Consider the following 23,714-nt stretch of genomic DNA (forward strand, 5'->3'; position numbering starts at 1 on the left):
TTATTTAACCAGGTAAAAACCCCATTGAAATCCATATCTCGTTTTCAAGGGGGACTTTGCGAAACAGATTCCTGTTTGAGTTGATTTCATTTTTCATCTGAATCTGCTGATTTTGGYTTTAGCTCCATTCACAATGTRTGGCTGCCACCAACAATAAACAGCCTTGCCGTGTAAACACAGCAGACAATGGTTGCATAGCAGCACAGCCCAGGYGAGCAGAAMGAAGAAAAGTTGGACTCTGAATCTGACCTCTCACTCTAACATCTTAAATTGTTAACATCGAGCTCCATGAAAGGACTCGCAAACGAAGCCAAAATAAATCTTATGGAGAACTCTGAAACTCATTTACGCACATTTTTAGTTACTCTGTAATCAGGTTTCAATTATAACTCTCTAGTTTCATCATTTTGTCCTAATAGGCATCGGGGCAGTAGAAAAAAAAAAAAAACTTTGTGGGTTATGAGCCAGTGTGTTGTAGATGTGTTTTGAAATGCTTCCGTTTCATTAACTCCACTGTGTTGTGTTCTCAGTTTATGTAGAGGACAGCGGAGGAGAAATGTTCCTTACATCTCAGACACTTTCATGTCAATAAACTTAATTAGTTTTAATTAGATTTCCCAGCTTTCCCCTGCAGCCACAAATAGATAAATGTCAACAGGATACACTACGATAYACATAAAGGAGGCGATGGGTTTTTCACATGTAAGTCTTGATACTTTTGGCACTTTGTAGCATCATCTCTCTATGTGACATTAACTATAATGAYACCATTAAGTAACCCTATCCTTCTGGTAATATTATGAATGGGCGTAAGTGTAAAACAGATGAACTGAACACTTATGAATCAAGTGTAAAGTGATGGTGATGTAATCAAAAGCATCCTTCCTTTTTGGATGGATTTGTGTTTTTGTTTCAAAATGTTTTACCGTATTTGCTGCAGGAAACAATGTAGCATTTTTAGTGTTTTTGTGTTTTTAGCTCTTTAGTTTCAATCCACACAGCCTGTTTCAATCCACACAGCCTTCTTGGTCTAAGCGGCGTCAGTGCTACCAGTTTARCTTCCTGAGATAGACTGACTTTTACAGCTCTGTGATTTTTCRTCAGAATTCAAATCCATCGTTTTTCAGGCTAAGGTTCTACGGTGAAACAATGCTAACAAAAATTCTGTAACCATCCACGCAACATTTTCTTTCTTTTTTTTTCTGAATGTAATTTTCTTACTGTTAAATGCACAACAATCTTATCTGGAATAAATTATGTTTTGCAATATTTTCAGTGATGTTCAGGCCACTTCTGTGTCTTCCTGAATGAGTTTTTGGTGCAGTTTTGGGGTAATTCTTGAATTTTTTCAGATTGAGTCAAAATGTGCTACTTTTTGAGATCGTTTGGCCTAYTTCATGTTGTCAAATCTAGYGATAATTGTTCCTGSGTGCGTCTGGTGAAGCGGAACCCAATTAAAGTGTTTAATCACAGTTAATTAATGATTTAACATGGAGGCAGTTGCAGTTTTACATCAGGGTGGTTTGGTTTGAATTTTTTTTTTTTTAACTAAATAAATAATTATCATTTTATGACAGCATTTTGTATTTGATCAAAATTATATAAMATTTTTTAAATATCAGAAACACGTATTTCTAATAAGAAAAAAAATCAAGGGTATGGAGAATGAAGAGTGCCAAATTCCAGCAGAGACAATTCCAGAAACAGTTTAAGTATAACATTTGATGTACTTCAATTAAATGCAATGCATTCATTTTAAAAACTAGATATAATTATTTCATMATTTAGTAAATTATTTAATGTTTGTGTGCTGAAGCGCATCATGAATTAATTTAAACCGTCAGCTTCACCAATCAAACTCAGTGGTTGGGGTTAGGACTCTGATTGGCTGCTCCAAACAGCAATACAAGACAACCTCTTCCAAGTTGTGTATGACTCTGAGGTTGATAAGTAAATAATCATTGTTGTAATTTGGGCACTCCTCACATTCCATATAAGTGGACCAATACTTTTAAACCAAGCTGATCCATTATTAAACAGCGCCAGAAGCAAAAATATAAGGAACATATTTTCTCTCAGTTGCTTTCCCTGAATTTCTTTCTACTTCACGCGTTTTATCGGCTGCATGCTGAGTTAAGTCTGCAGACTCACAGTTCAGCAAATTACACGTTCATTTGATGGCCATCCAGTGGAGATGCTTTTAGAGATTTCAAATTTTGCACCCGGAGACTTTCAAACTCCAACAGCTCCAGAAGCAAGTTTAGAATAAATACRTTGGTGGTATTGTTGGCRTTGTATAATCATGTGACTGTGATTGAAAAGCCTGATGTGAAGAACTGATCTTAAAGTCAATCAGTTCTGCTCTGAAAACTGCTTCAAGAGGTTTCTTTTATAAAAACGTGGGAGGTGTAAATGATAATAGCTAACACTGTGGGTCGATGGGAGGGAAAATGGAAGTTGGGAATAAATTCTTTTAGGACTGTGACTTTGATCAGGTAGATAACAAAAACACTAAATTCACATTTGCCTCTGTCTCCGATCGTTTTGATTCTGCATGTCGCATCTGTGGAGGAACCAGTCTGACACAAACATGAATCAAAATATTAAAACTGTGTTTWGTTGGAAAACACTGTGAACTCTTTCAGCCTTGAATTTCTGCTTTCCACCTGCTTTTTGCCCCATTACACTTCACATTACATTTTTTGCCCAGCAAAGCAGCCGTACTGATGGCTTGGTGACATTCATTGTCATTCATTTGTCCACTTTTCCTTTGCAGTTGTATTTGGGTTTCTCACTTATTTATTCTAAAGACCGAAATAAATACTTGTGTGAATGTTGCATTGAGACCTAATTAACTGGCACTCTACAGAGAGATTAGAAGCGTTCTATCACAAATCCAGACTTACTGTAATTTTAATACAAGTGGCCATTTACGACTTGTGATAAAAGTAGATACTCACAGGCATTGTATCTCTGAGAGGCAACAATACATAATATACTTTGTCACCAAGCCAAACTCTTGGCTCTGGATGTTTCTTTTTTTTTTGTACAAGTTATCCATGTTTCGTTACGTATGAGAATTTAACTGTATGGAAATGATATAGATGTGGAAATATTATTTCTTACAAGCAAACAGTTCATTTTGCTCAGAGACAGAAAAAAAAGAAGCTAATTATTGTAAACAAACATACAGAAATATCATTTAGAGATAGTGGTTCATTTTGTACTCTGAGGAGACGCATAAAGAAAAGAAAATGCTGTCAAAAGAAAACATTTTCTCACCTGATGAACTCAGGCGAACAGTGGCGGTTGCCTCCATGGGCTTTGGAAGGCCAATTATGACACATTTATGTTTCATTCTTTTGGCGTTTGTAGACTTTGACACGCTGATAGAGAAAATGGATGGATGGAGGGGTAAATACAACGATCTTGTCCTGTAAAGTAAAGTGGAAAACACAAACATATTAAAAAAATTAGAATATGTGTTCTTGTCAGATTAAAAGTAGCTTTTGAAGAATAACAACTATTGTTGCGGATATTAAACATATTTTTCATTAGTCTGGTGTAGTATTCTAATCCACCAAGAAATAAATGTGTTTTCATTATCTATCGGCATAAAATAACTACAGTTACAGAAATGCAGGCTTGAAAACATTTATATTTATTCAATCTGTCTATTTCCCTTAGTTAATTAAGTTACTGAATGAAATTAACTTTGCTATTGCTTTCCATTTTAATTTTCTGAAAAGTAGCCCCCCATACTGGGTATGATTGTCTGGAATGGGAAGAAAATATTTCTTTGGCTGCTGCTGGTGGTCTAATTGCTAATGCATAATAAATGCTCTTTCAAGGACTGAGCTAATCCTTGCTTGAGCCTCTTCACTCATTTGCCAGAGCTGCTCTGAACGGCAGCAGGGTTAAAAGCTCCACACTGGTTCAGGCTTCGTGGAACCCCCTGGAGAATAATTTGCTGGTGGCCAGAGCTGCTTCAAAGCAAAACTTTGAAGAAAGAGATCCAGCTTGTTGCCAGTCTGCTAGATGTAATTATTAATGTCGTGGAGGTAGAGATTCTCCTCGCTGCATAGGCAGGGATCCTGTCATTAACCTGGATCCTGGTGTTATGTTTAAGGTGCTGCAGTGAGTTAGCCGGGTGCTACAGTCAATAAATTAGAAAATGTGTTTTGAACTACAGGATTGAGGACTATAATGAGTCTGTGCTCCATTTACAATTAATCAAGGGTGACTCTAACTAGTTGGGGTTTTAGTCTTGATTTAAGGGAATTCAGTGTTTCATTCTTTTAGGACTGTGACTTTGATCAGGTAGATAACAAAAACACTAAATTCACATTTGCCTCTGTCTCCGATCGTTTTGATTCTGCATGTCGCATCTGTGGAGGAACCAGTCTGACACAAACATGAATCAAAATATTAAAACTGTGTTTTGTTGGAAAACACTGTGAACTCTTTCAGCCTTGAATTTCTGCTTTCCACCTGCTTTTTGCCCCAATACACTTCACATTACATTTTTTGCCCAGCAAAGCAGCCGTACTGATGGCTTAGTGACATTCATTGTCACCAAGCATATTTGCAGTTTTTTCTGGATGTTTGTTCCATAGAAGCTGAATGCTGCTACTCCATCTTTGGTTCTGGTTCAGGTGATACATCAACAGCAGATCTTCATTGGATTGTGGCGCTAAGTCGTTCACGTCAGCAGCAGCGTTCTGGATCAGCTACAACTGTTGAGCTGGAGAAAGTTTTGGCACATCCACTCATTGATTTTGGTTCTGAATCAACTGGTGACTTTGTAATGTGTATCATCTGCACAGATTATAGTAACTAATCTTATTATTTGTTATAACCTGATCTGTCAGGAGCATTTAGATATTAAACAGAAGGGGTCCCGGGATTCAACCTTGAGGTACTCCACATCCAACCTCTGTTCACTCTGATTGGTTACCTATTCGCACAAAGAAATCCCAGTTCTTTACGTAAGATTCAAACCAATTCAGTGGACAGGGTGTAAAGCTGTGCTGAGGTCCAACAGAACCAACACTGTGGTTCTTCCACAGTCTATATTTATATTTATGTAACGGAAAACTTTGACAGGGACAGTGAGCATGGAAACTGAAAGGCATCAAAGCAGTTGGTCACCATTAGGCAGCTGTTTAACTGAAACAGGTATTCAACATATTTTTACATAAAGCCCAAATGTCTGCATTACAACAGTGTTCTTATTGGTCTGATGTAAAATATCACATCTTCATTAATTAAGAGGAAAATCATACTTAACAGGAAAAAAAAAAACGCTTGAGAACATAAATCTGTGCCATTAATCTTTGTGTGTTTCACTTAGTGAATTAAATTGACTTTTCAGTAACACTAACTTATTGAGTTATGACAATCATTAAAACTTTCAATAAATCTTCTGGCCCTACGCTTATAACTATAAGCGTGGCTTTGTGATAAAATGGGAAATGATAACTAATGTCCTAAAAAAAATCTGCACATGTCAGCAATATATTTCTCACCAAGCCGCGGCCTTTATGAGGAGGAAAGTGTTGTTTTTTTAAATCCCCTTCAGTGCATTTGTTTGGACTAAGAAGGTTTTGTTCAGAAATGGAGATATTTATCTAAAATAGCATCTGAACCAAACAGCAGCTCATCAAGTGGAGGAAGCCTCGGTTTTCTCCCTGTTGTGCGTCGACTCCGAAAGGAGCTTTAATCATTGCTGAAAAAATACCATAGTAGCAGCTGGATGCTGTTCTGTAACGCAGCATTAAATTGCATTGCATTCTGTACACACAATGAAATCAGCATACATGCATCACCTTCCAGAGATATTGATACTTTGTTCCTTTTTCCTCACAGTTCAGCTACAAACTTCAGAGAATTTTATTAGGATTTCTGTAACAGACTGAAACATAAAATAGTTTTTTTTTTGTTTTTTTAAGGAAGGAAATTAATTTCTTTTAAGAAGAAAAATATGAAAAGTGTGGCTTGCAGTTGTATTTAGCCCCTTTATTATAATGCCCCAAAACAAAATAGCACTTTACAAAATAGTGAAAAGAGTCAATCTATGTAATTTATCTAAATGCCTGTGATATTTGTTAAAAAATTGAGAACATTGGTGAAAACCTATAAACATGCAGTATTCAGTTTTGTTTCTATAAAAATGAAACTTTTCCACAGTTTCATCCCTGACCGGTTTGGTATCAATTTCCCAAAGCCTTGAACATGTCACGAAAAACCGTTTAGTCCAGCAGCGGAAAACTGAATTGTTGAATCAGTGTGGAGCAACTTTAAACCTACAAAGACATTTTTTAAAATTATTTGTATAACATTTTAAAAAAACATGCATTTTTTTCTTCATCTTGAAAAACTTGTCCTTTTCTATATCATCATGGTTTCATTTCTATGAGACATTCTTTTATGTTTGTTTTTACTGTATTTCAGCCAATTGCCTGTGAGTTTCGAAAGAAAATCTTTGTTTCTTCTTGAGTCTTTGCGAGGCTTTTAGACGGCTGCTTGGAGGCAAATATTGCCAACAAACAAGAATTACACCAAGCCTCTTTTCAACTCCGCTTCTGAATCTGATGTGTGGAAAATCGCGACGAGGTTTGTTGTTGTGACACTTCTCTGCTGTGGCGCCAATCGACAGAAAGTCCATTTATGTCTTTTATCCTGAGGAGACACTTGAGAAGCCATCAGTTCCTGCCAGAGGCTCTCGGCTCGCATTTTCCCAACAGACCTTCAGCGCTGTCAACGGGGCTGCAAAGAGAAGGAGGAGAATGCAAAGAAACACATGATCTAACTGCTGTCAGAGGCCTGAGGCTGAAACGATTAATTGTATCAACTGTGATGAATCAATTATTGAAATAATTCTCAACTAATTCAGTATTATTCGTTAGCTGGAGTATACAAACTAAAAGAAATGCCAKTTACTAAAGAAACATTACACTCAGAGCAGGAATTTAGACAAAATTGTATAAAAAATATATATATTTTGCATTTATGATAAAAAAAAGCGTAAATCAATGCTGTTATTGTATTTTGGACAGTAAAATGTTTTTTCTGTTTGAAAAGGACTTGAATTATTTGTTTACCTTCATTTTGTAATGGATTTCTCATATTGTTAACAGAAAAAACTCAAGTGGTCAAATGAAATATCTGCAGGATTTTTTTTTTTATCCGGTTAATCGTCAGAAAAGCCGATGCAATAATCGATCACTAAAAACGATTGTTTGTTCTGTGATTAATAGCTTTGAATCTGCCTGCCATACCTGGTCTAAAAATAGATTTTGTGTCTGTTTTTCATCCAAAGGTGCGGGGCGAAAGCACAGCGCCTCCCACTGGCGTCTGCAGAACATCGCACAAGAATCTGTCGAAAGCTCTGATGAGGAGTTCTTCGACGCCAGAGGTAACGCAGAGTTCCTCTCTCGCTCTGACAGTTTATATATTCCCAGTTATCTGGTGTTCATGCATGTAAATCCTTTGACACTTTTACCTGTCATGTTCCAAAATGATTTTTTTTTTCAATTAGCTTTAGCATTTATTCACCAATTATGTAAACTGTAAAAACATTTCCGCTGGATTTTATTTAGAAGTGTCGCAGCAAATGGTGATAAATACAAATATATGCCACATTTAAGAAGCATAGCAGTCCAGAACAGTGACATTTTTTTTTGTTTATTTCACCAGTAAGTACTATTTAGTGCTGGATCACGGCCTCATGGTCAGATTACCCGCCTATGAAAGCAGAAGGGAGTCTCACTTTTTAATCTTTCTAATGCTGGAAGATAATATCTGCGGTAAGAAGGCTTAAGAAATGATGAGAGCGACACATTGGTGCTCAAAGTAAAGCAGGTGCTACTCGGAAACTAAAGAATGTTAATGGGGATCTTTAATCCAGAATGTGATAATTTTTGAATAAATGCAGAATCTTCTCACCATTTATTGATCAGAAGTTTATGATTTTCTAATGTTGACCATTAAATTTAGTTTAAAGTTGTTGCCTCCTCTGTTTTGGCTCCAAATTTTAGCTTACTCGAGAATCTATTTTCTAGGATTATTGTAGGTATTTTTATATAACAAGTAACTTATTTAGCCAATTCTAAAGCTGTTAAAATCTGCAAATACTTGAGACAGTGGAGACGTTTTTAGACCTACAGCAGACGTTAACATCTACAGTCTTTTCTCCGTTCTTGGGCGCACAACAAAAAAGAATAACACTCCTGGATTGGCTGCTTTGCCAACGGCAGCCGATAGCATATCTGTTTTTAAAGGTATTATTGGCTCTAGTGGCTTATATTTGATAGTTAATTTACAGGAAAGTGGGTACTGAGAGAAGGGGAAGACATGCAGCACAGGTCGCCAGGCCGGGAATCGAACCTGCGACGGCCACATCGAGGAATAAGGCCTCCATATGTGGGTTGTGCTTAACCCCTGCACCACCACTGCACACCCAGCTGATAGCATATCATGTAACATTGCTCTTAGATATTTTGGCTTTCCAAGCTTCAGTTTCTATTGAATATTTTAAATATTCGCTATAACAAAAAAAAAAAAAAAATCTCTAATCGAATAAGGAAATGTTCCACGATTAATTTGGAGTCATCTTTCACAGAAAAATCCACAAACAGGGGAATGTGTGGTTCAAAAATGACATTTTGAACTACATACTGAAATTAAATCAAATAGATTAGCATCTGTTTGCTAAATGCCAGTTGGTTACAAAAATATTTTTAATTAAGGGTATTACACTAAATTAGTCTAAATATAAATGAAAAATTGTAGCATTTTTAATTGTGTAAAATGTAAAAAAAAAAAAAAAAAATCTAAAGCAAAGTGTAGCCTACTTTGCTTTAGTGTCATATAAAAACATATTTGTGTTCAAAGTGCTTTACACCATAAAAGCCATAATTAAAATCATCAAACAAATATAATGAGTTCCAGGCAACTCAAAACAGGTTGTTGTCCTTTAAATACTTGATTTAAAAAATCTCAGTGTTTCTGGAGTTTGGAGGTCAGTGGAGCCTAGAAGCTGAATGCTGCTCCTCCATGTTTGGGTCTGCAGTCCACCAAATATACATTAATATGCATTAAAACACAAGGCACTGTATATGTGCAACACACTGTGAAGTGATAACATGTATGTACTCTGATTTTTTTTCTTTTTACTTTAATGTTCTGCATTCAGTAACAAGCAGACAAGAACAAAAAGATTTGTTGAGTTTCACAGCTCAGCAGCGAATAAGAACCACACTCGGACCGCCTCACAAGTCCGTATTAATGTTTAAAGGGAAGCTATGAAGCAGTTGGAGTTGGCAGTCAGACTCTACAGACTGTTTTTTGTTGTGTTTTTTTTTTCCTTTCTGCGTCTGGCAGAAGTTTGGAAGCTCCACTACGGGGGGAACAACGCAGAATAACAATGTCCGCTGTGTAGAAAACCAGAAGGCTTGAAAGGATGAGCCGCTGCTACATCATACTGTCAACTGTTGCCTTGACTCATCACAATTTCTTCCATCAAGTTGTTCTTCCTGAAGAAATCCTGCTTTAAAATGGCTCGAACGTGACTCCGTCCCTCAGCTTACTGTTTATTATCTGCGGATATACGTAGCATGCGCTCCTGGTCTCTCCTCTCGCGTGCCTGCAGCTGCTGACCCTCCACTCCGCTCCACTCCGACACTCTTGACTTCTTGGCTCGACGATCTTATCACCAGCGTGGAGAAGGTCACTTTGGCAGCAAGCCATAAAGCAGCTGAAACCATGACTCAGACTGCCACATAAAAATGCCAGACAGCTGCTCAATCTGCACACATAATGATATGTAATTAAACTATTTTCTTAGTATTGGTTAGACGCATTAACCACGCTGTGACTCAGGCCCTATGGTGCAGTGAATACTCAAATTTTACAACAGAGCGAATTCATAAAGGGAATTTAAAATGCATGCAGAGTGAAATGAATCTGGGCTGTAAGACGATCCTCGAAATGGAGGGTGTTAAAAAGTTTATGTCTCTGTATCTGTGGGTATTTTCTGATTTCAGTGTTAAAAAAAACGTTATTGTCTGAACCTTCCGTTATTTGTTGGCTGTCAACACGGGTGTTAGACTGAGGTTGCTTGAAGTCATGCATGATGTTTTGATTGGTAGGTGAGAAAAACTGCAAGTTAATCAAGCCCGTAGTCTGGAAATTCGGGAACATTCTGATAAATGTGCTGTGCCTGTCGACATGGGGAGGCAGCTCTCCGGTCAAACGTCATTTCTGTTACCAAAAAGGTTTATTACTTTCCACACCTGCTTTACAACCATCTGGATTTTTCAGTGGAACTAGCTGTTTTTGAATCAAGTTTAAATGGCAGTTTTTATGTTTGACTTTATTCTGTGTTATTTGTAATTTTTCTTCTAGACTGGTTGTGAAACAGTAACGATAGGGATGAGAGTTGTGTGTTACTGGCATCTCTGACAAGTCTCATCGTTCAGTTTTGTGTTGTATAATATGTGGTGCTTGAATACGGAAGAGATTAAATATATGGAGGTCAGTGTGATGATTATTATTATCTTTGCTGCTTTCATTTCAGTTGGAAAGCAGCAGAAAAATAAAGTGTTCGGAAAAGCTATAGCATGCCATTTCATACCCCTACCAAAGAGTTTTATTTTTACTTTTTCCTTCTTAGCCGTATTATGAAATTGTAATTCATATATCATGATGGATCAATTGTTAAAGGCTGTTTTCTGAAAAAAGAAAAGAAAAAAGAAAGCAGAAAAAAGAGCAGTAATTAACCCAAAACTGTACAAAATATATACATTTTGCATTTAAAATAAAAAAACCTTACTTGTCTGAAAATATATGGTCTACCCAGAACTTTTCAGCTGGTACAATTTCAGCTTACCATCAAATTTTTATTGGGTTTATTGGGACAAATAAAGATTTAAAAAATCAACATAGCTGTACAGGGCTGATCTTTTCACATGTTGATGTTAGAATGCCTTCCCAAATCTGCAAATAATAATACAATTCACCTAATTTAGTCCTATGAGTTTTATATAAAGTACAATGTTTGCAAAACACACATTCATAAAAAAAAGAAAATCATTTTTGGACCACCCCCATAAATTTTAGCCCGGGGCAACCGCTCCTTCAGCAGGTCCTTTCTAAAGTTTGTCCCAGTACATTTTGAATTTGAGCTGCATCCTGAAAAAAGAAGAGCTCAAAACTTCCCTTGACCTCTCAGTCACCAGACTATTTGTGCACTTCTCCCCAGATGGGAGTCGTGGTCCACAGGGAGTGCACTGCACACTGATTTTTATTTATCGGGCCCCTTCCTCATGGCCCTGTATTTATAGATATAGAGCCTCAATATTGACCATGGAGCTGCTTGGTGAGCTCCTTTGGTTGAAACTAGGGCTATTAGCAGTGCGAGATGCAGTGCTAATAGCATTCTTATTCTTAAAATAATTGGGGAACATTTATATGCCATCATGTGTAGAAAGGAATAGAAGACCACTTAAGTCCATATATAATACATTTTTTCATGTCATGTTATGGTTTTATACCACAATATTGGGTTTCTAGAAAGGCTGTTTAATCTCCTCAATGTAAAAACTCAGAAGAAAATTCTCAAACAACATGAAAAGTGAAACTACTGTCTTCCAGTCTGTTGAAGTGATGGCTGGCGATATGTAAAGTGAAAAATCTGATGGTTTTTTTCTGAAATGCATAAAATTTTACTTCATAAGAGTCCGATTGCTGATGAAACCAGAAACTTGTTTGTGACTGCTGTTCGTTTTTTTTTTGTTTTTCCTGCTGTTCAGTTGCTTTAAACAAAATAAGACATCTGAATGCCCACAAACAGGCACGCATTAGTCTGACTGCTTGGCTTTTCATGGTCCCAGAGGGAGTTCATTAGAGAAGAAGGAGAATACTTACCCATCCAATTATCCACTTCAGTGTGCTTATCCCCTTGAGTCTGCTGATGGAGATACTTACCAGTTATGTTTTAGTTTTAGAACATGCTATTTTACATTAGGCCAGTCAATATCCTTTAGTGGGGTGTCTGGTGTACGGCAGTTACGTCATAAAATACGATTTCAAAATCTAGTATTAGACGAAGTGAAAATGTTTTTCAGTGGGAAACAAATCAGATGGTGCCTGAGGATGCATTCACACCAGCCCTGTTTAGTCTGCTTTAATCGAACTTTAGTTCGTTTGCAGTTTGTTCGGAGACATGAATATGTAATTGAACTCAGATCAAAGATGCAAACTCTGGTCAGCCTGAGAAACCTAAGCCTCGGTTCGATTGACGTGAACTCCGGTGCCGTTCGAATGCATATGTGAAGCCTAATCAGACCGGAAAGTGGACTGTATCGCAGGGCATTCTGGGTAAATAGTGACAAAACAAATGCGCAAGTCTAGCACTAGTGGATGAAATGGGTCTTGGTCTTTAACCAACGACCAAAGAGAAAGCCCACTTGTGGTCAAACATGATGCCACTCTAGATTTGTTTATATTTTTTGAAGAAGATGCGCTCAGGGTCATCTTCAGAGCTTTTCGTGTCGTTTACTTCAGTGGTTCTTGAAGTAAATCACTTCAAGAACCACCACAGGTGAGAGGGTGAACAGGTTTTTCAAAGGGTTTTGTTCATTTGACAGTGCAGTGTGAAAGAGAAACATTCCAGCCGAAAATGTAACAGCTATTGCAACGTTCAAACTGAATCTACTGCACCTGTAGGTGTGAAAGCACCTTAACACACCATCTGTGGTCAACCAAGTTTTACTTGCAGGGCTTTAACTCTTCATAGGTCTAAAGACGTGTGTTATGAAAAATGTACTAAAATGTTTTTATTTTGTTTATGATTTCCTTTTTTCCCCCCTGTTGTGCCTCAAGATAGTACTCTCTGTAAATTCCTTTGCATATTCTGTTCTCTAAAACCAGCATGTTCCCAGCACACAGTGAAAGAAAGCATTAAATATTTATGCTCATCATAGCTCCTGCAGAGCTGACTCTGACATTCCTTTAAATGCATTTTGTCAGAGCGTTGTCGAGTCACCTATTCGTGTGGAGGAATCACTACGGAGTGAGATGCCAGATGAGGGTTGATTTACCTCTCCACCTCTCCACCTTCACACTATTTAAAGCTCAGCATTCCCCAGTGGGCCATGAAATCTTTCAACTGGGTGTGAAGGAAAAGAGATGCATTTCTGTCATGTAATCAAATGACAGAAATAAGGAGAACAATTTTAAAATTATATCTCTGGGTATTATTTAAAGTGGTATATTTCAATTATTAAAAAAAAAAATTCAGCCGTATGGGAACATGTTCTCATTTACTTTAATGACGTATTATACTTAATATGTGGGGATGGGAGCATGCACTACCAATTAAAAAGGGATATACAGTCATATTTAAGAAATTAGAACATCCATTCCAAGGCTCATTTGTAAGGTCAAAAGTACAGTTTAATAACCTTTAAGCAGGTATTGAATATACTTTGCATTAAGGTTGCATTTCATTTCATGAACTCTGGGTAATACATGTGTGGGGTTTAATCTTAACCATCTGTATCCATGTTTGAAAACTAAAGAGCTCTTGTGTTGTTTTCGGCTTGTTTGACTAGCTAATAAAGACCAGCAAAGATTAAACGTTTAAGAAACCTCCATCACTTTTAAATTGTTGCCATTGCAGCATTTTTGATAGTAGAAAAAGGAAGTGACAAATAAGATGCAAACTGATTTTTAGCTCTGTGGAAGCATCATGACAAGCTAACCTCTAGTCGCCTACAATTAGCTAACCTCTAGTCACTTACAACTAGCTAACCACTTGCCTCTACAATACTTTTACTCTTCGATGGCGATATAAACTACATATCTGGAATAATTCTAATACTTCTCCAAAATGAAATGTTTTACCTTTTCTTCGCTCAAACCCTTTTCAGCTTGAATTTCAGAGTATTTTAGTTTAAAGAGAGACGCATAGTAAGTATCTAAGTAAAAACTGCACCACTGTTGTTGCAGAAATCCAGAGTGGCAATTTGTGAAGTGGTCCTCTGTTATTGTTATAAAAGTTTTTTTTTACATTTCTGCTGTCAAACATCAACTAAATAATTCTACGCTAAACCTGTGACAAAATGGTTCAGTTTATGTTCACCACTTGTCCCTTATTCTTTCTCATTCACTTGCTTTCTATGTTATAATGATTAATTTAAACATTGCAATTTTGCTTCACTTACTATCCCGGATTTGTTTGTGTTAGCATCATGTTGCAGGATCCATCTATGTATGTTTAGGTTAAAGTTACTATTTCTGGATTATAGGTTGAATTTGTTTTAAGGTATATTTAAGGTATTTGTTTTCCTTTGTACTCACCATCACTTGTTCTTGTAGATCTGCAGCAGGGCAGGAGTATGGGAGGGGCCGGCCCAGTGCTTCCTGCTTAAATGGCTGGATGATGTCAGTGATTACCTTGCTGGGTTCTACCAATTAGAGGGTTTTTCTTTTGTGTATTGCTTTGTTTGTTTTTCTTTAAAGTAACCTTTTGAGTTATCTTGTATTATGTAATTTATTTTGCAGACAACTTCATTATGTAGGAGTTTGTAAATTAATTTGTAATTTTAGTGTTTCTCTGTTTAGATTTTGTTTGTTTGACCTGTTCCTTTGTGACTGTGTCCAATCAAGCACAGGTGTGGTGCCAATTGGATATAAAAACAGCGAGCTTTTGGATGCTCAGGGGAGTCAGTGAAAGGAGTGAATTAAAAAAAAAAAAAAAAACAAAAAAAAAAACACACACACAAACACCTCATTTGAAGAAACTGAAATCGGTGGCTGGCACTGATTTTCTGTTCTCCTTCTGACCCTTGTGCCTAAACTACTTTACAAACCAAATGTTTGAATCACTGTTGGAGATCAGCTACACATTTTTTGTGTTTCTGAACACACAAAAAAATTTGCGTTTTCAGTCCTGCCTTAGCATAAGGACTACCTAACGCTTAAACAACAAATCCGTGTTGTATTTACTTGTCAAACATAGACTGAGTTGTTATTTATTACAGATTTTTTTTTAAACACAAGTTTTGATTTATGAAATCTTATTGAAGACTGTTTGTTTTCCCTAAAATATTTTTTAACAACGTAGCGTTTCTCTTTGTGAACACATTGTCACATCTCATCTTGCAAGCAGGATGTATTGTCACACCTAGTGTCGGTTTGTGAGGCATGACTCATTGTGCACGACGCAGGGAGCCAACAAAGAGCAAAATAAGCACTTTGGGACAATTAATAATCTCTAGTTCATAAACAATTCTAAACATTTTAAAATGATTCTTCTAAACTGAAAACATATTTTTAAAACGATTTAAAATTCGTGACATTTGTATTCAACTGCAAAATATTGTATTTTTGGATATGCACTGCTTTATATTGAGACTTACTCAAATGTGCCACATGCAAACTTAAAGCTGTCAGTCACTAACCATTTTAGTGAAGCACATTTGGGTTTTTTTTTCAAGCCTGTCTGAAAAAAAAATTCTCTGAAATATACCATGGATATGAAATTTCCATATCCATGCTTTCCATGCATATGGAAAGCATGGATATGCAATTTATATGCTTTCCATATCCATTATGTTCTGGGTTCAGACTTGGGGCGTAATCAGTGTGCAGTTATGCACATTTTTGGTGAAACCCCAATTAGAGCACTTCAGTTTAACCTACATTATTTTGGGTGGTTATTTACTGGAAAGTTTTTTTGTAAGATTAATTATTTAACCCATTAGGCATTATGTGAGTCGAGGAAAGAAAGTAATCCATAACTTTACAGAGCCCATAATCAGAGCACTGACACTGAGGTCATTGACCTTCACTGCAATAAGATGATGGGTCGCCCAGAAGCCTGTCAGGTGCTCAACGCATAACTTACCCATAAACATAGCCACTGTGTAAGTTAGTGATTTACAGTTAATTAATTAATCTATTCTTGAATGTTATGTATTTGACTCATAAAGTCATGTTTTAAATAAAAATGTTCAGTGGTGCAGGTTTTGTCTTATAGCTAAACTCAGTGTGATATCTGGGTTTCTGCAAAGAACCATGTTGCTTATATTTTAAAAACATTTCACATTACTTTAAAGCATATAGACGGTAGAAATCTTACCATGCCACATTTTACTGTCTCTGATGGAAAATAGAAAAAGGACGTATATGAGACCAAGATCATCAAACTATTAGGTTGCTCCAATTCAGTTCTTTCAAGTTACAAACATCATCTTCAGTCTCTAGATAAGTATTTAAGGGGAAAACACGTAATAGAAAGACATATATTAAAAAACAAGAACAAAAGAAAATGAATAAAAACTGTTGATTGCGTCAGTGAGACTCCTAGTTATAGGGCTCAGTAAAGAGAGGAAGTACTTGTATCCCGCAGCAAAAGAGAGAAAGGAAACTATTTGAAATGTAAACATTGACTCAGTGTGAGGAATGCCTTCCTTAGAAGGAAATTCAGGATGAGCTCGTTTACAGTCGTTTACATTTTGACACACATCAGGTAGGCACTTACTTACTTGTGTCATTAAATGGAGAGTTTCTTATAACATAGATCTAAAGCATTAACCATCACTGTAAGCTTGAGGGATTTTTATAGTTGTTCCAGTTTAATGGGTGAATTCTTTAGAGTCTGTGTGCTAATGATGGCCTTTATAATGTTGCACATATCTAATCTACATTTCTTCTATCATACTGCGTTTGCTAGATTACTGTATGTATTTAGGTTAATCGCAGTTTGAAGCTCAACAAATAACATCACAAAAAAACAAAACTCAACAGTTTAAGATATTGAAGCTGTGTATGTCTTGTTAGTTGCCTGACAGCCTGACAAATTATGTTGCTACCATTTTATTTTCATATAAAGCTGGTAATTTGATTGGAAAAAATTAATTGAATCTATTCTTTTTTTGCGTTGTATAGGACTTTAGAGTTTGGGGTTGTTTGTACTTGTGTGGTGCTTTCTCTCTTTGCCGGAGCACCAGGTTATTCCCTGGAGGGCAGGGCTGTGCGGTGTGTGCTCCTGTGCACCTGCAGGTCATCAAGCTCGTCAAGCTGCTGTATAACAGGAGCTGAGCCTTGGTCCTCGAAGTTTTCCTCTACCGTACATCTAGTCCTTCGTGTTTCTCCTAAAGGCTCTTCCTCAAGCGCTCTTGCAGTCTTGCCTCCAAGCTGCTTCCTGTCTACAGCTCCTGCTCCATAACCACAACCAGCAATCTTTAGGATCCTCTTTCCATCCATCGTCCACTCCAATCCTCCAATGTCTTTCTGTTTCCTCAACTTCTGCGACATGCAGCGACTACAACCAACCAACACCTCAAGCTCTTCCCGTTCCTTGCTGGTGTTCTGCATCTCCAACATCAGTAAGCTCACTTTCTTCGACACAAGACCTTGTTCTTCACTCTGCTGATACTCAGATCTCACCAGAGTCCATTTCCCCTCCACCATCAGGAGTGAGACGTTGTGATGACCTCCTGATGACGGCGTTTCAGAACGAGCAGGAGTGTTTAAAGAGACGAGACCCAACTTCAATAAAGGGTTAAATTACAAATTAAAATTTCTTTTAAGTAATTTTTGATATCTTCAGCATTTTTGTAACAACTGAGGGAAACATAATGACTTGGTTATGCTCCAAAATTGCACTGTGTGGCTGAAAAACACATAATGCTGTCCCTTTAAAGTGCTTGTGTAGATGGAACTAAACCAATCAAAGCCTGCCTTTCTTACCCCCCAAAACTACAGGCAATCTGCCTTTTTATAAAGAGCGTAAGCAGCACACCCACCACTTCCCATATTGGGCATTATTACATTTCATCATCACTTATGTACATTGAACCTCCAAGCCTTGGTCTTTATCTGCTTCTATCTCCATACATAGTAGCCTGCAGCTCTGGAATGTGACTCCATTCAACATGTAGTCCTACCATACAGCTTCCTCATGATTCAAAGACAAATCCAATTCTTGTCCAGGGAGCACATTTTGTCAAGAGCCTTGTGTTTTATAGGTCATGCTGTGACCACAGAACACAGACAATCTGTGTTTCCACTGAGGGGGGAGCAGTGCAGCACCAACACTATTTATGGTGGGGATGTGCTGCTGACCTCAACTCGGGACGTTGTGGACCGGTGGGCAAAATACTCCGAAGACCTCCTCAATCCCACCAATATACCTTCCATTGAGGAAGCTGAGCCTGGGGACTCTGGGTTGGGCTCTCCAATCTTTGGGGACGAGGTCGCCAAGGTGGTTAAAAAGCTCCTCAGTGGCAGGGCCCCGGGGGTGGATGAGATCCGCCCGGAGGTCCGTAAGGGTCTGGACATTGCGGGGTTGTGTTGACTGACGTGACTCTGCAATATCGCATGGACATCAGGGGCAGTTCCCCTGGATTGGTACCCTGGGGGTGTGGTCCCCCTGTTCAAAAAGGGGAACAGAGGGTGTGCTCCAATTACAGGGGAGGTCACACTCTTAAGCCTCCCTGGTAAGGTCTATTCAGGGGTCTTGGAGAGAAGGGTTCGTCAGATAGTCAAACCTCGGATTCAGGAAGAGCAGTGTGGTTTTCGTCCTGGCTGTGGAACGCTGTACCAGCTCTACACCCTCAGCAGGTCCTGTAGGGTGCATGGGAGTTCGCCCATTCGGTCTACATGTGTTTTGTGGACTTGGAGAAGGCGTTCGACCGTGTCCCTTGGGGAGGCCTGTGAGGGGGGCTCCGGAAGTATGGGGTACCGGGCCCCTTGATACGGGCTGTCGTATCAAGACAGCCCGTATCAAGGGGCTGTCTTGATACGGGCCCCTTGATACGGGCTGGTATCAAGGGGCCTGTACTCTGGTCCGGTCAGAGTCTGCGGACCAGACTCTGACCGGTGTCAGAGTCTGGTCCGCATTGCCGGCAGTAAGTCGGGCTTGTTTCAGTAAGTCGGGCTCGTTTCCAGTGAGAGTTGGACTCCGCCAGCTGTTGGCTGCCCTTTGTCACCTATTCTGTTCATCACTTTTACAGACAGAATTTCTAGGTGCAGCCGAGGTGTTGAGGGGATCCATTTTGGTGGCCTTAGGATCACATCTCTGCTTTTTGCGGATGATGTAGTCCTATTGGCTTCATCAAGCTGTGATCTGCAGCTCTCACTGGAGCGGTCCACAGTCGAGTGTGAAGCGGCTGGAATGAGAATCAGTGCCTCCAAATCCAAGGCCATGGTCTTGAGCCAGAAAAGGATAGAGTGCCTTCTCCGGGTCAGGGGGTTGTCCTGCCCCAAGTGGAGGAGTTTAAGTATCTGGGGATCTTGTTCATGAATGAGGGAAGAACGGAACGGGAGATCGACAGGCGGATTGGCGCAGGGTCTGCCGTGAAGCGGACGCTGTACCGGTCCGTCGTGGTGAAGAGAGAGCTGAGTCAAACAGCAAAGCTCTCGATTTACCGGTCAATCTATGTTCCCACCCTCATCTATGGTCATGAACTTTGGGTCATGACCGAAAGAACGAGGTCCCGAATACAAGCAGCTGAAATGGGTTTCCTCCGCAGGGTGGCTGGGCTCTCGCTTAGAGATAGGGTGAGAAGCTTGGTCATCCGGGAGGGACTCAGAGTAGAGCCGCTGCTCCTCCACGTCGAGAGGAGCCAGTTGAGGTGGCTCAGGCATCTGGTAAGGATGCCTCCTGGACACCTCCCTGGTGAGGTGTTCTGGGCACGTCCCACCGGGAGGAGGCCCTGGGCATGGATTATGTCTCTCGGCTGACCTGGGAACACCTTGGGATTCCCCTGGCAGCGCTGGAAGAAGTGGCTGGGGAGAGGAAGTCTGGGCCTCCCTTCTGAAGCTGCTGCCCCCGCGACCTGATATGCGGCAGAAAATGGATGGATGGATGGTATAGGGGGGAAAAGTGTTGACAATTTTATGGGCCCTGACCAACAGGGGGCCCTCTACAGTTTAATTATTTTTTGTTCATAGAAATTAAAAAAAGAAAAATCAGAGCCCTGTCAATTACAAATTAATCATATTGTATTTTCAAAGATTGTTTATAGCAGTAAAAAATTAATGTTCCCACTCCCATATCAAAAAACACACATCCATATTTTCCCTGAACACCCCCCTATCTGCGTTAAATGGTTCGTTCCTGCTTGGAGACCCCTCGTTGATTCAAGGTCTGTCTTTGTTTGGTCTCCTTGTTTGGTATTTTTCAGCCTCCCTCTTGAAGTAATCCAGCTGTTGAAGAATACTATTGTCGGTTGTAACTTTGGAAGAGCAAGAAACCTTTGATACACCTGTAATCTCTGGCACGTTTCTTCCATGGTCACGTTTAAATTGCTGGTGACGTTCTTTTTCCAACATTTTTTGCAGTTTTTGAATCTCCTCCTGATGTGATTTGACTTCAGCCTGATATGCAATCCTTCGTTTTCTTTCCTCATGGAGATCAAAAATCTTACTCTGCAATTCTGTTTTAAGATCATCTACCAGCTTTCTGAGATCACTGATGTGTTGGCTAGTCTCTTCCACAACTTCCACTGAGGGGGTGATCTCGAAGCCAGCAGAGGGAGTCTTTTTCTGCTCGACTTCCAATGTTGCTGGATTCTCCAAGTCGCCGGAAGGACCTGATTCCCCTGGATCTCTGCTGATTCATCTTCCGGCTCAATGGGGCTGTCGCTGTCATCTTCCAAAGGGAAAACGACAGCATCATAGTCGACTTGGATGTTGAGGTCCATCATGTTGACCCATGAAAGCTCAGCTGGAAAAGCTTCATGTTCACAAGCAATCTGTTGTTGCTTCATGTCGATATTCTGGTAAATTCTTGCTTCTCTGAAAGGCGTGTAATATCTGGAATCGATATCCCGCTTGTTTCGATAAATTTTGAACGTGCTCTGAAGAGTGATCTGTCGCAATGGAACTGTGGAACAGGTGTGACAAAACTCTGTCTGTGAGCTACATTCAAGAGAGAGATTCCCTTGTGATATCATAGAGTGATGACATCACTGTGGATGTCATTAATACCATTGGAACTGAACATTCTATTGTAGCCTGACATAAAAACATTTTGCTAGACAATGTCAAACATTGAGAAGTTTTAATTTTTATCAAACAATATGAAGCCAAAAGAAGAAAAACTTCAGAAATACACAGGGTAGGGCTGCCACTCGTCTCGTAAAATACAGAATCGTCCCGTATTTGATAAATGTTGCGTCCCGTATTGGGACGCGATTTGTTCCGTATTTCTATAAATGTTCAATAGACACGCTTATCACACACATAACACTAAGTGTAACAATAATGACCAAAATAAAACACAGGAAATATTAAGGTCAGCTAAACGCTACTGTCCGACGCTGTTGTCACGGTTGCCTAGAGACGGACGTTATGCAGCCGCGGTGAATTGCTATTAACCCGCGTCTTTTAAAATGTCCTCGACTCGATACTCCATCGTACTTAGAAGTAAGAACTATTGTAAAAATACAGACGTGAGTGGAGAGACGCACATTCCAGGTTGAACAATGTCTGATTCCAGACTAAACAGGCAATTATTTAAAAAATGTGTCCATCATGGTGCCGTGTGTTGTTATATGATGTGATTGATATCAGACAGAATGGATCAGGAGAGGAACACTGCAGACCCGTTTATGTCTCTTTATCCCTCAATCATCTCCTGAAGCTGATACGGTGCAGAACTTTTTATTATTGATTCAGCTTTCTATTGTGCTTTTAAATGACTATTATGGTTTGATTATTTGCTTAGGATGTTGAGTTTGGATGATTTATTTAATATATAATAGTATCATCCAAAGTAATATGAATGGCAATTTAAAGAACAAATCGTACTAATAGATTAACAGAACAACATACCTAAATATTTCCTACTTTAAAACGGTTTGTTTCTGTATGTTTTATTTAGAAATATTGATACATTTTATGAATAATTGTTCAGCGGTCATTTAATGTATTATTTAACTTTTATTTTATTAACGTGGTTTACCAGTTTGGGTAACTTGACTACCTATCAATGAAGAAAAAACATGCTAACCAAGATTTACACCAGACACAGACCTGCAGCCCAGCGGTGGTTCTAGACAGGGGAACTGAAGAAATTATACTAATTAAATGTCTTTTTTTGATATTGAGTGGTAGATATTTTTAACCTTCACAATTTTACTTTAACAATTGCCAGTAATAAAAAATTAGAATTCTGCACTTTTAACTGCTGTATGGAGATAGGATCACATTTTCCATTTGCATCGGCTAGATCAGGATCTGCAACCTGAATCTGGAGTCACAAGTGGCTCTTTGGCTCAGAATATTAAATGATGAAATATATTGCTCTGTTTTTTTTTTATTTCATTCTTTTTTAAGTGCTACCCACAAAAAACACTGACTACACACTGGCTCTCATGGTACATTTGGTCTAGAACCAGCCTCCAAACCTAACTCCTTAGTTGCATAAATATTTTGGTAATACTATTTTTAATACTAGAATGTTCACAAAACGTTTATATTTCGGGTTGTCTGAGGACACATTTTGAATATTAAATCAGATGTTATGATCAATTACTCAGTACTTGAGTAGATTTTTACCAAATACATTTTACACTTACTTCATTAAAGCTTAAGTAAATCTACTCAAGTATAAATGTGTGAAGGTATGCTACTATGATTGGAGTACAGTTTTGGTGGGCATCCCTTATTTTGATTTCTAAAAGGTGGCAACCCTAACTGCAGCTTGAATAAAATGCAACTACATCGCATTTTTGAGAAGTCTGGATTGCTTTATGTGTAGTTGCATGTTGCTTTTGACTGTTGCTCATGGGGAGAGACATTTCAGTAATCTAAAACTAATTTAAAAAAATTTAAGCAACCTACTTGCATACTGGATGTGGACTGTTGGATTTTAAATTCATGTTTATGAAAAGCTAACCAACTGAGTTTGTTGCACTATAATACTTTTTTTTAGCACAGTAAATATTGTGCTAATTATCAGTATTAAACCAAAGAAAGCAAGGCAGATGCAAGCTTTTAAAATTGTGATGCTTTTTATGGGTCAAATAGACTCAAAAAAAATTGTAACAGCAGCTGCGAGGGGATGCTCAAACACATTTTTTGTCAGGGGGCCCAAGATTCCTGGCGGCGCCCCTGACCACTTTACCTCCTGAGAGGTTTAGCAAAAAGGCTGCAAACGGAAAAATAGTCCACTGATCTACTCAGGAGAGACACCAAATATCAGCACTTCTGAGTCTTGCATCATGTTTGATGCAAGACTCAGAACTATTTTTAGTTATTTCTTAAAAAAATAATCCAGAATACCCATGAATTCTAGAGTAAAGACATGAATCTGAGAACAATAGTAATCCAAACACAGTAATTCGTCCTTGTTGTCTTTTTTGTTCCTTCTTCTGTATGTGCTAATGAGTGTTTTTGTTGGTAAATTGTTGCAACTTAGGCTTGCAAATATCCAAAATGCAAATGTTGGTGTGAACAAAGCAGATCTGAGATCTGTTGTTTCTCATGAGAACTGACGCCGGGGCTGGATCTCCATCAGCTGATGATGTTGTCATGTCAGCCAGTGTTTGTGTTGGTGTGGAGACAGTGCAGCTGTTAGCTGGATGGTTAGACATCATCACGTCCGTTGATCCACTGCTCTGACATGCGCACAGCTGTCCCAAGAAAAAGCTTTGCTCATGTGCAACACACACACGCACGCACACACGCACGCACAC

General features: G+C 38.7%; 1 protein-coding gene across 1 annotated transcript in view; it reads left to right on the top strand.

Annotated features, from left to right (window-relative positions):
• Positions 1-23,714, top strand: part of pitpnm3 (PITPNM family member 3) — a 162,045-nt gene that overhangs the window by 27,429 nt on the left and 110,902 nt on the right. The window contains exon 2 of the mRNA XM_017308106.1: positions 7,322-7,417. Coding sequence (XP_017163595.1) covers positions 7,322-7,417 — 96 coding nt within the window. The remainder of the gene's footprint in view (positions 1-7,321; positions 7,418-23,714) is intronic.

The sequence above is a fragment of the Poecilia reticulata genome, linkage group LG13 (genome assembly GCF_000633615.1).
Source record: "Poecilia reticulata strain Guanapo linkage group LG13, Guppy_female_1.0+MT, whole genome shotgun sequence".
Taxonomy (NCBI): Eukaryota; Metazoa; Chordata; class Actinopteri; order Cyprinodontiformes; family Poeciliidae; genus Poecilia; species Poecilia reticulata.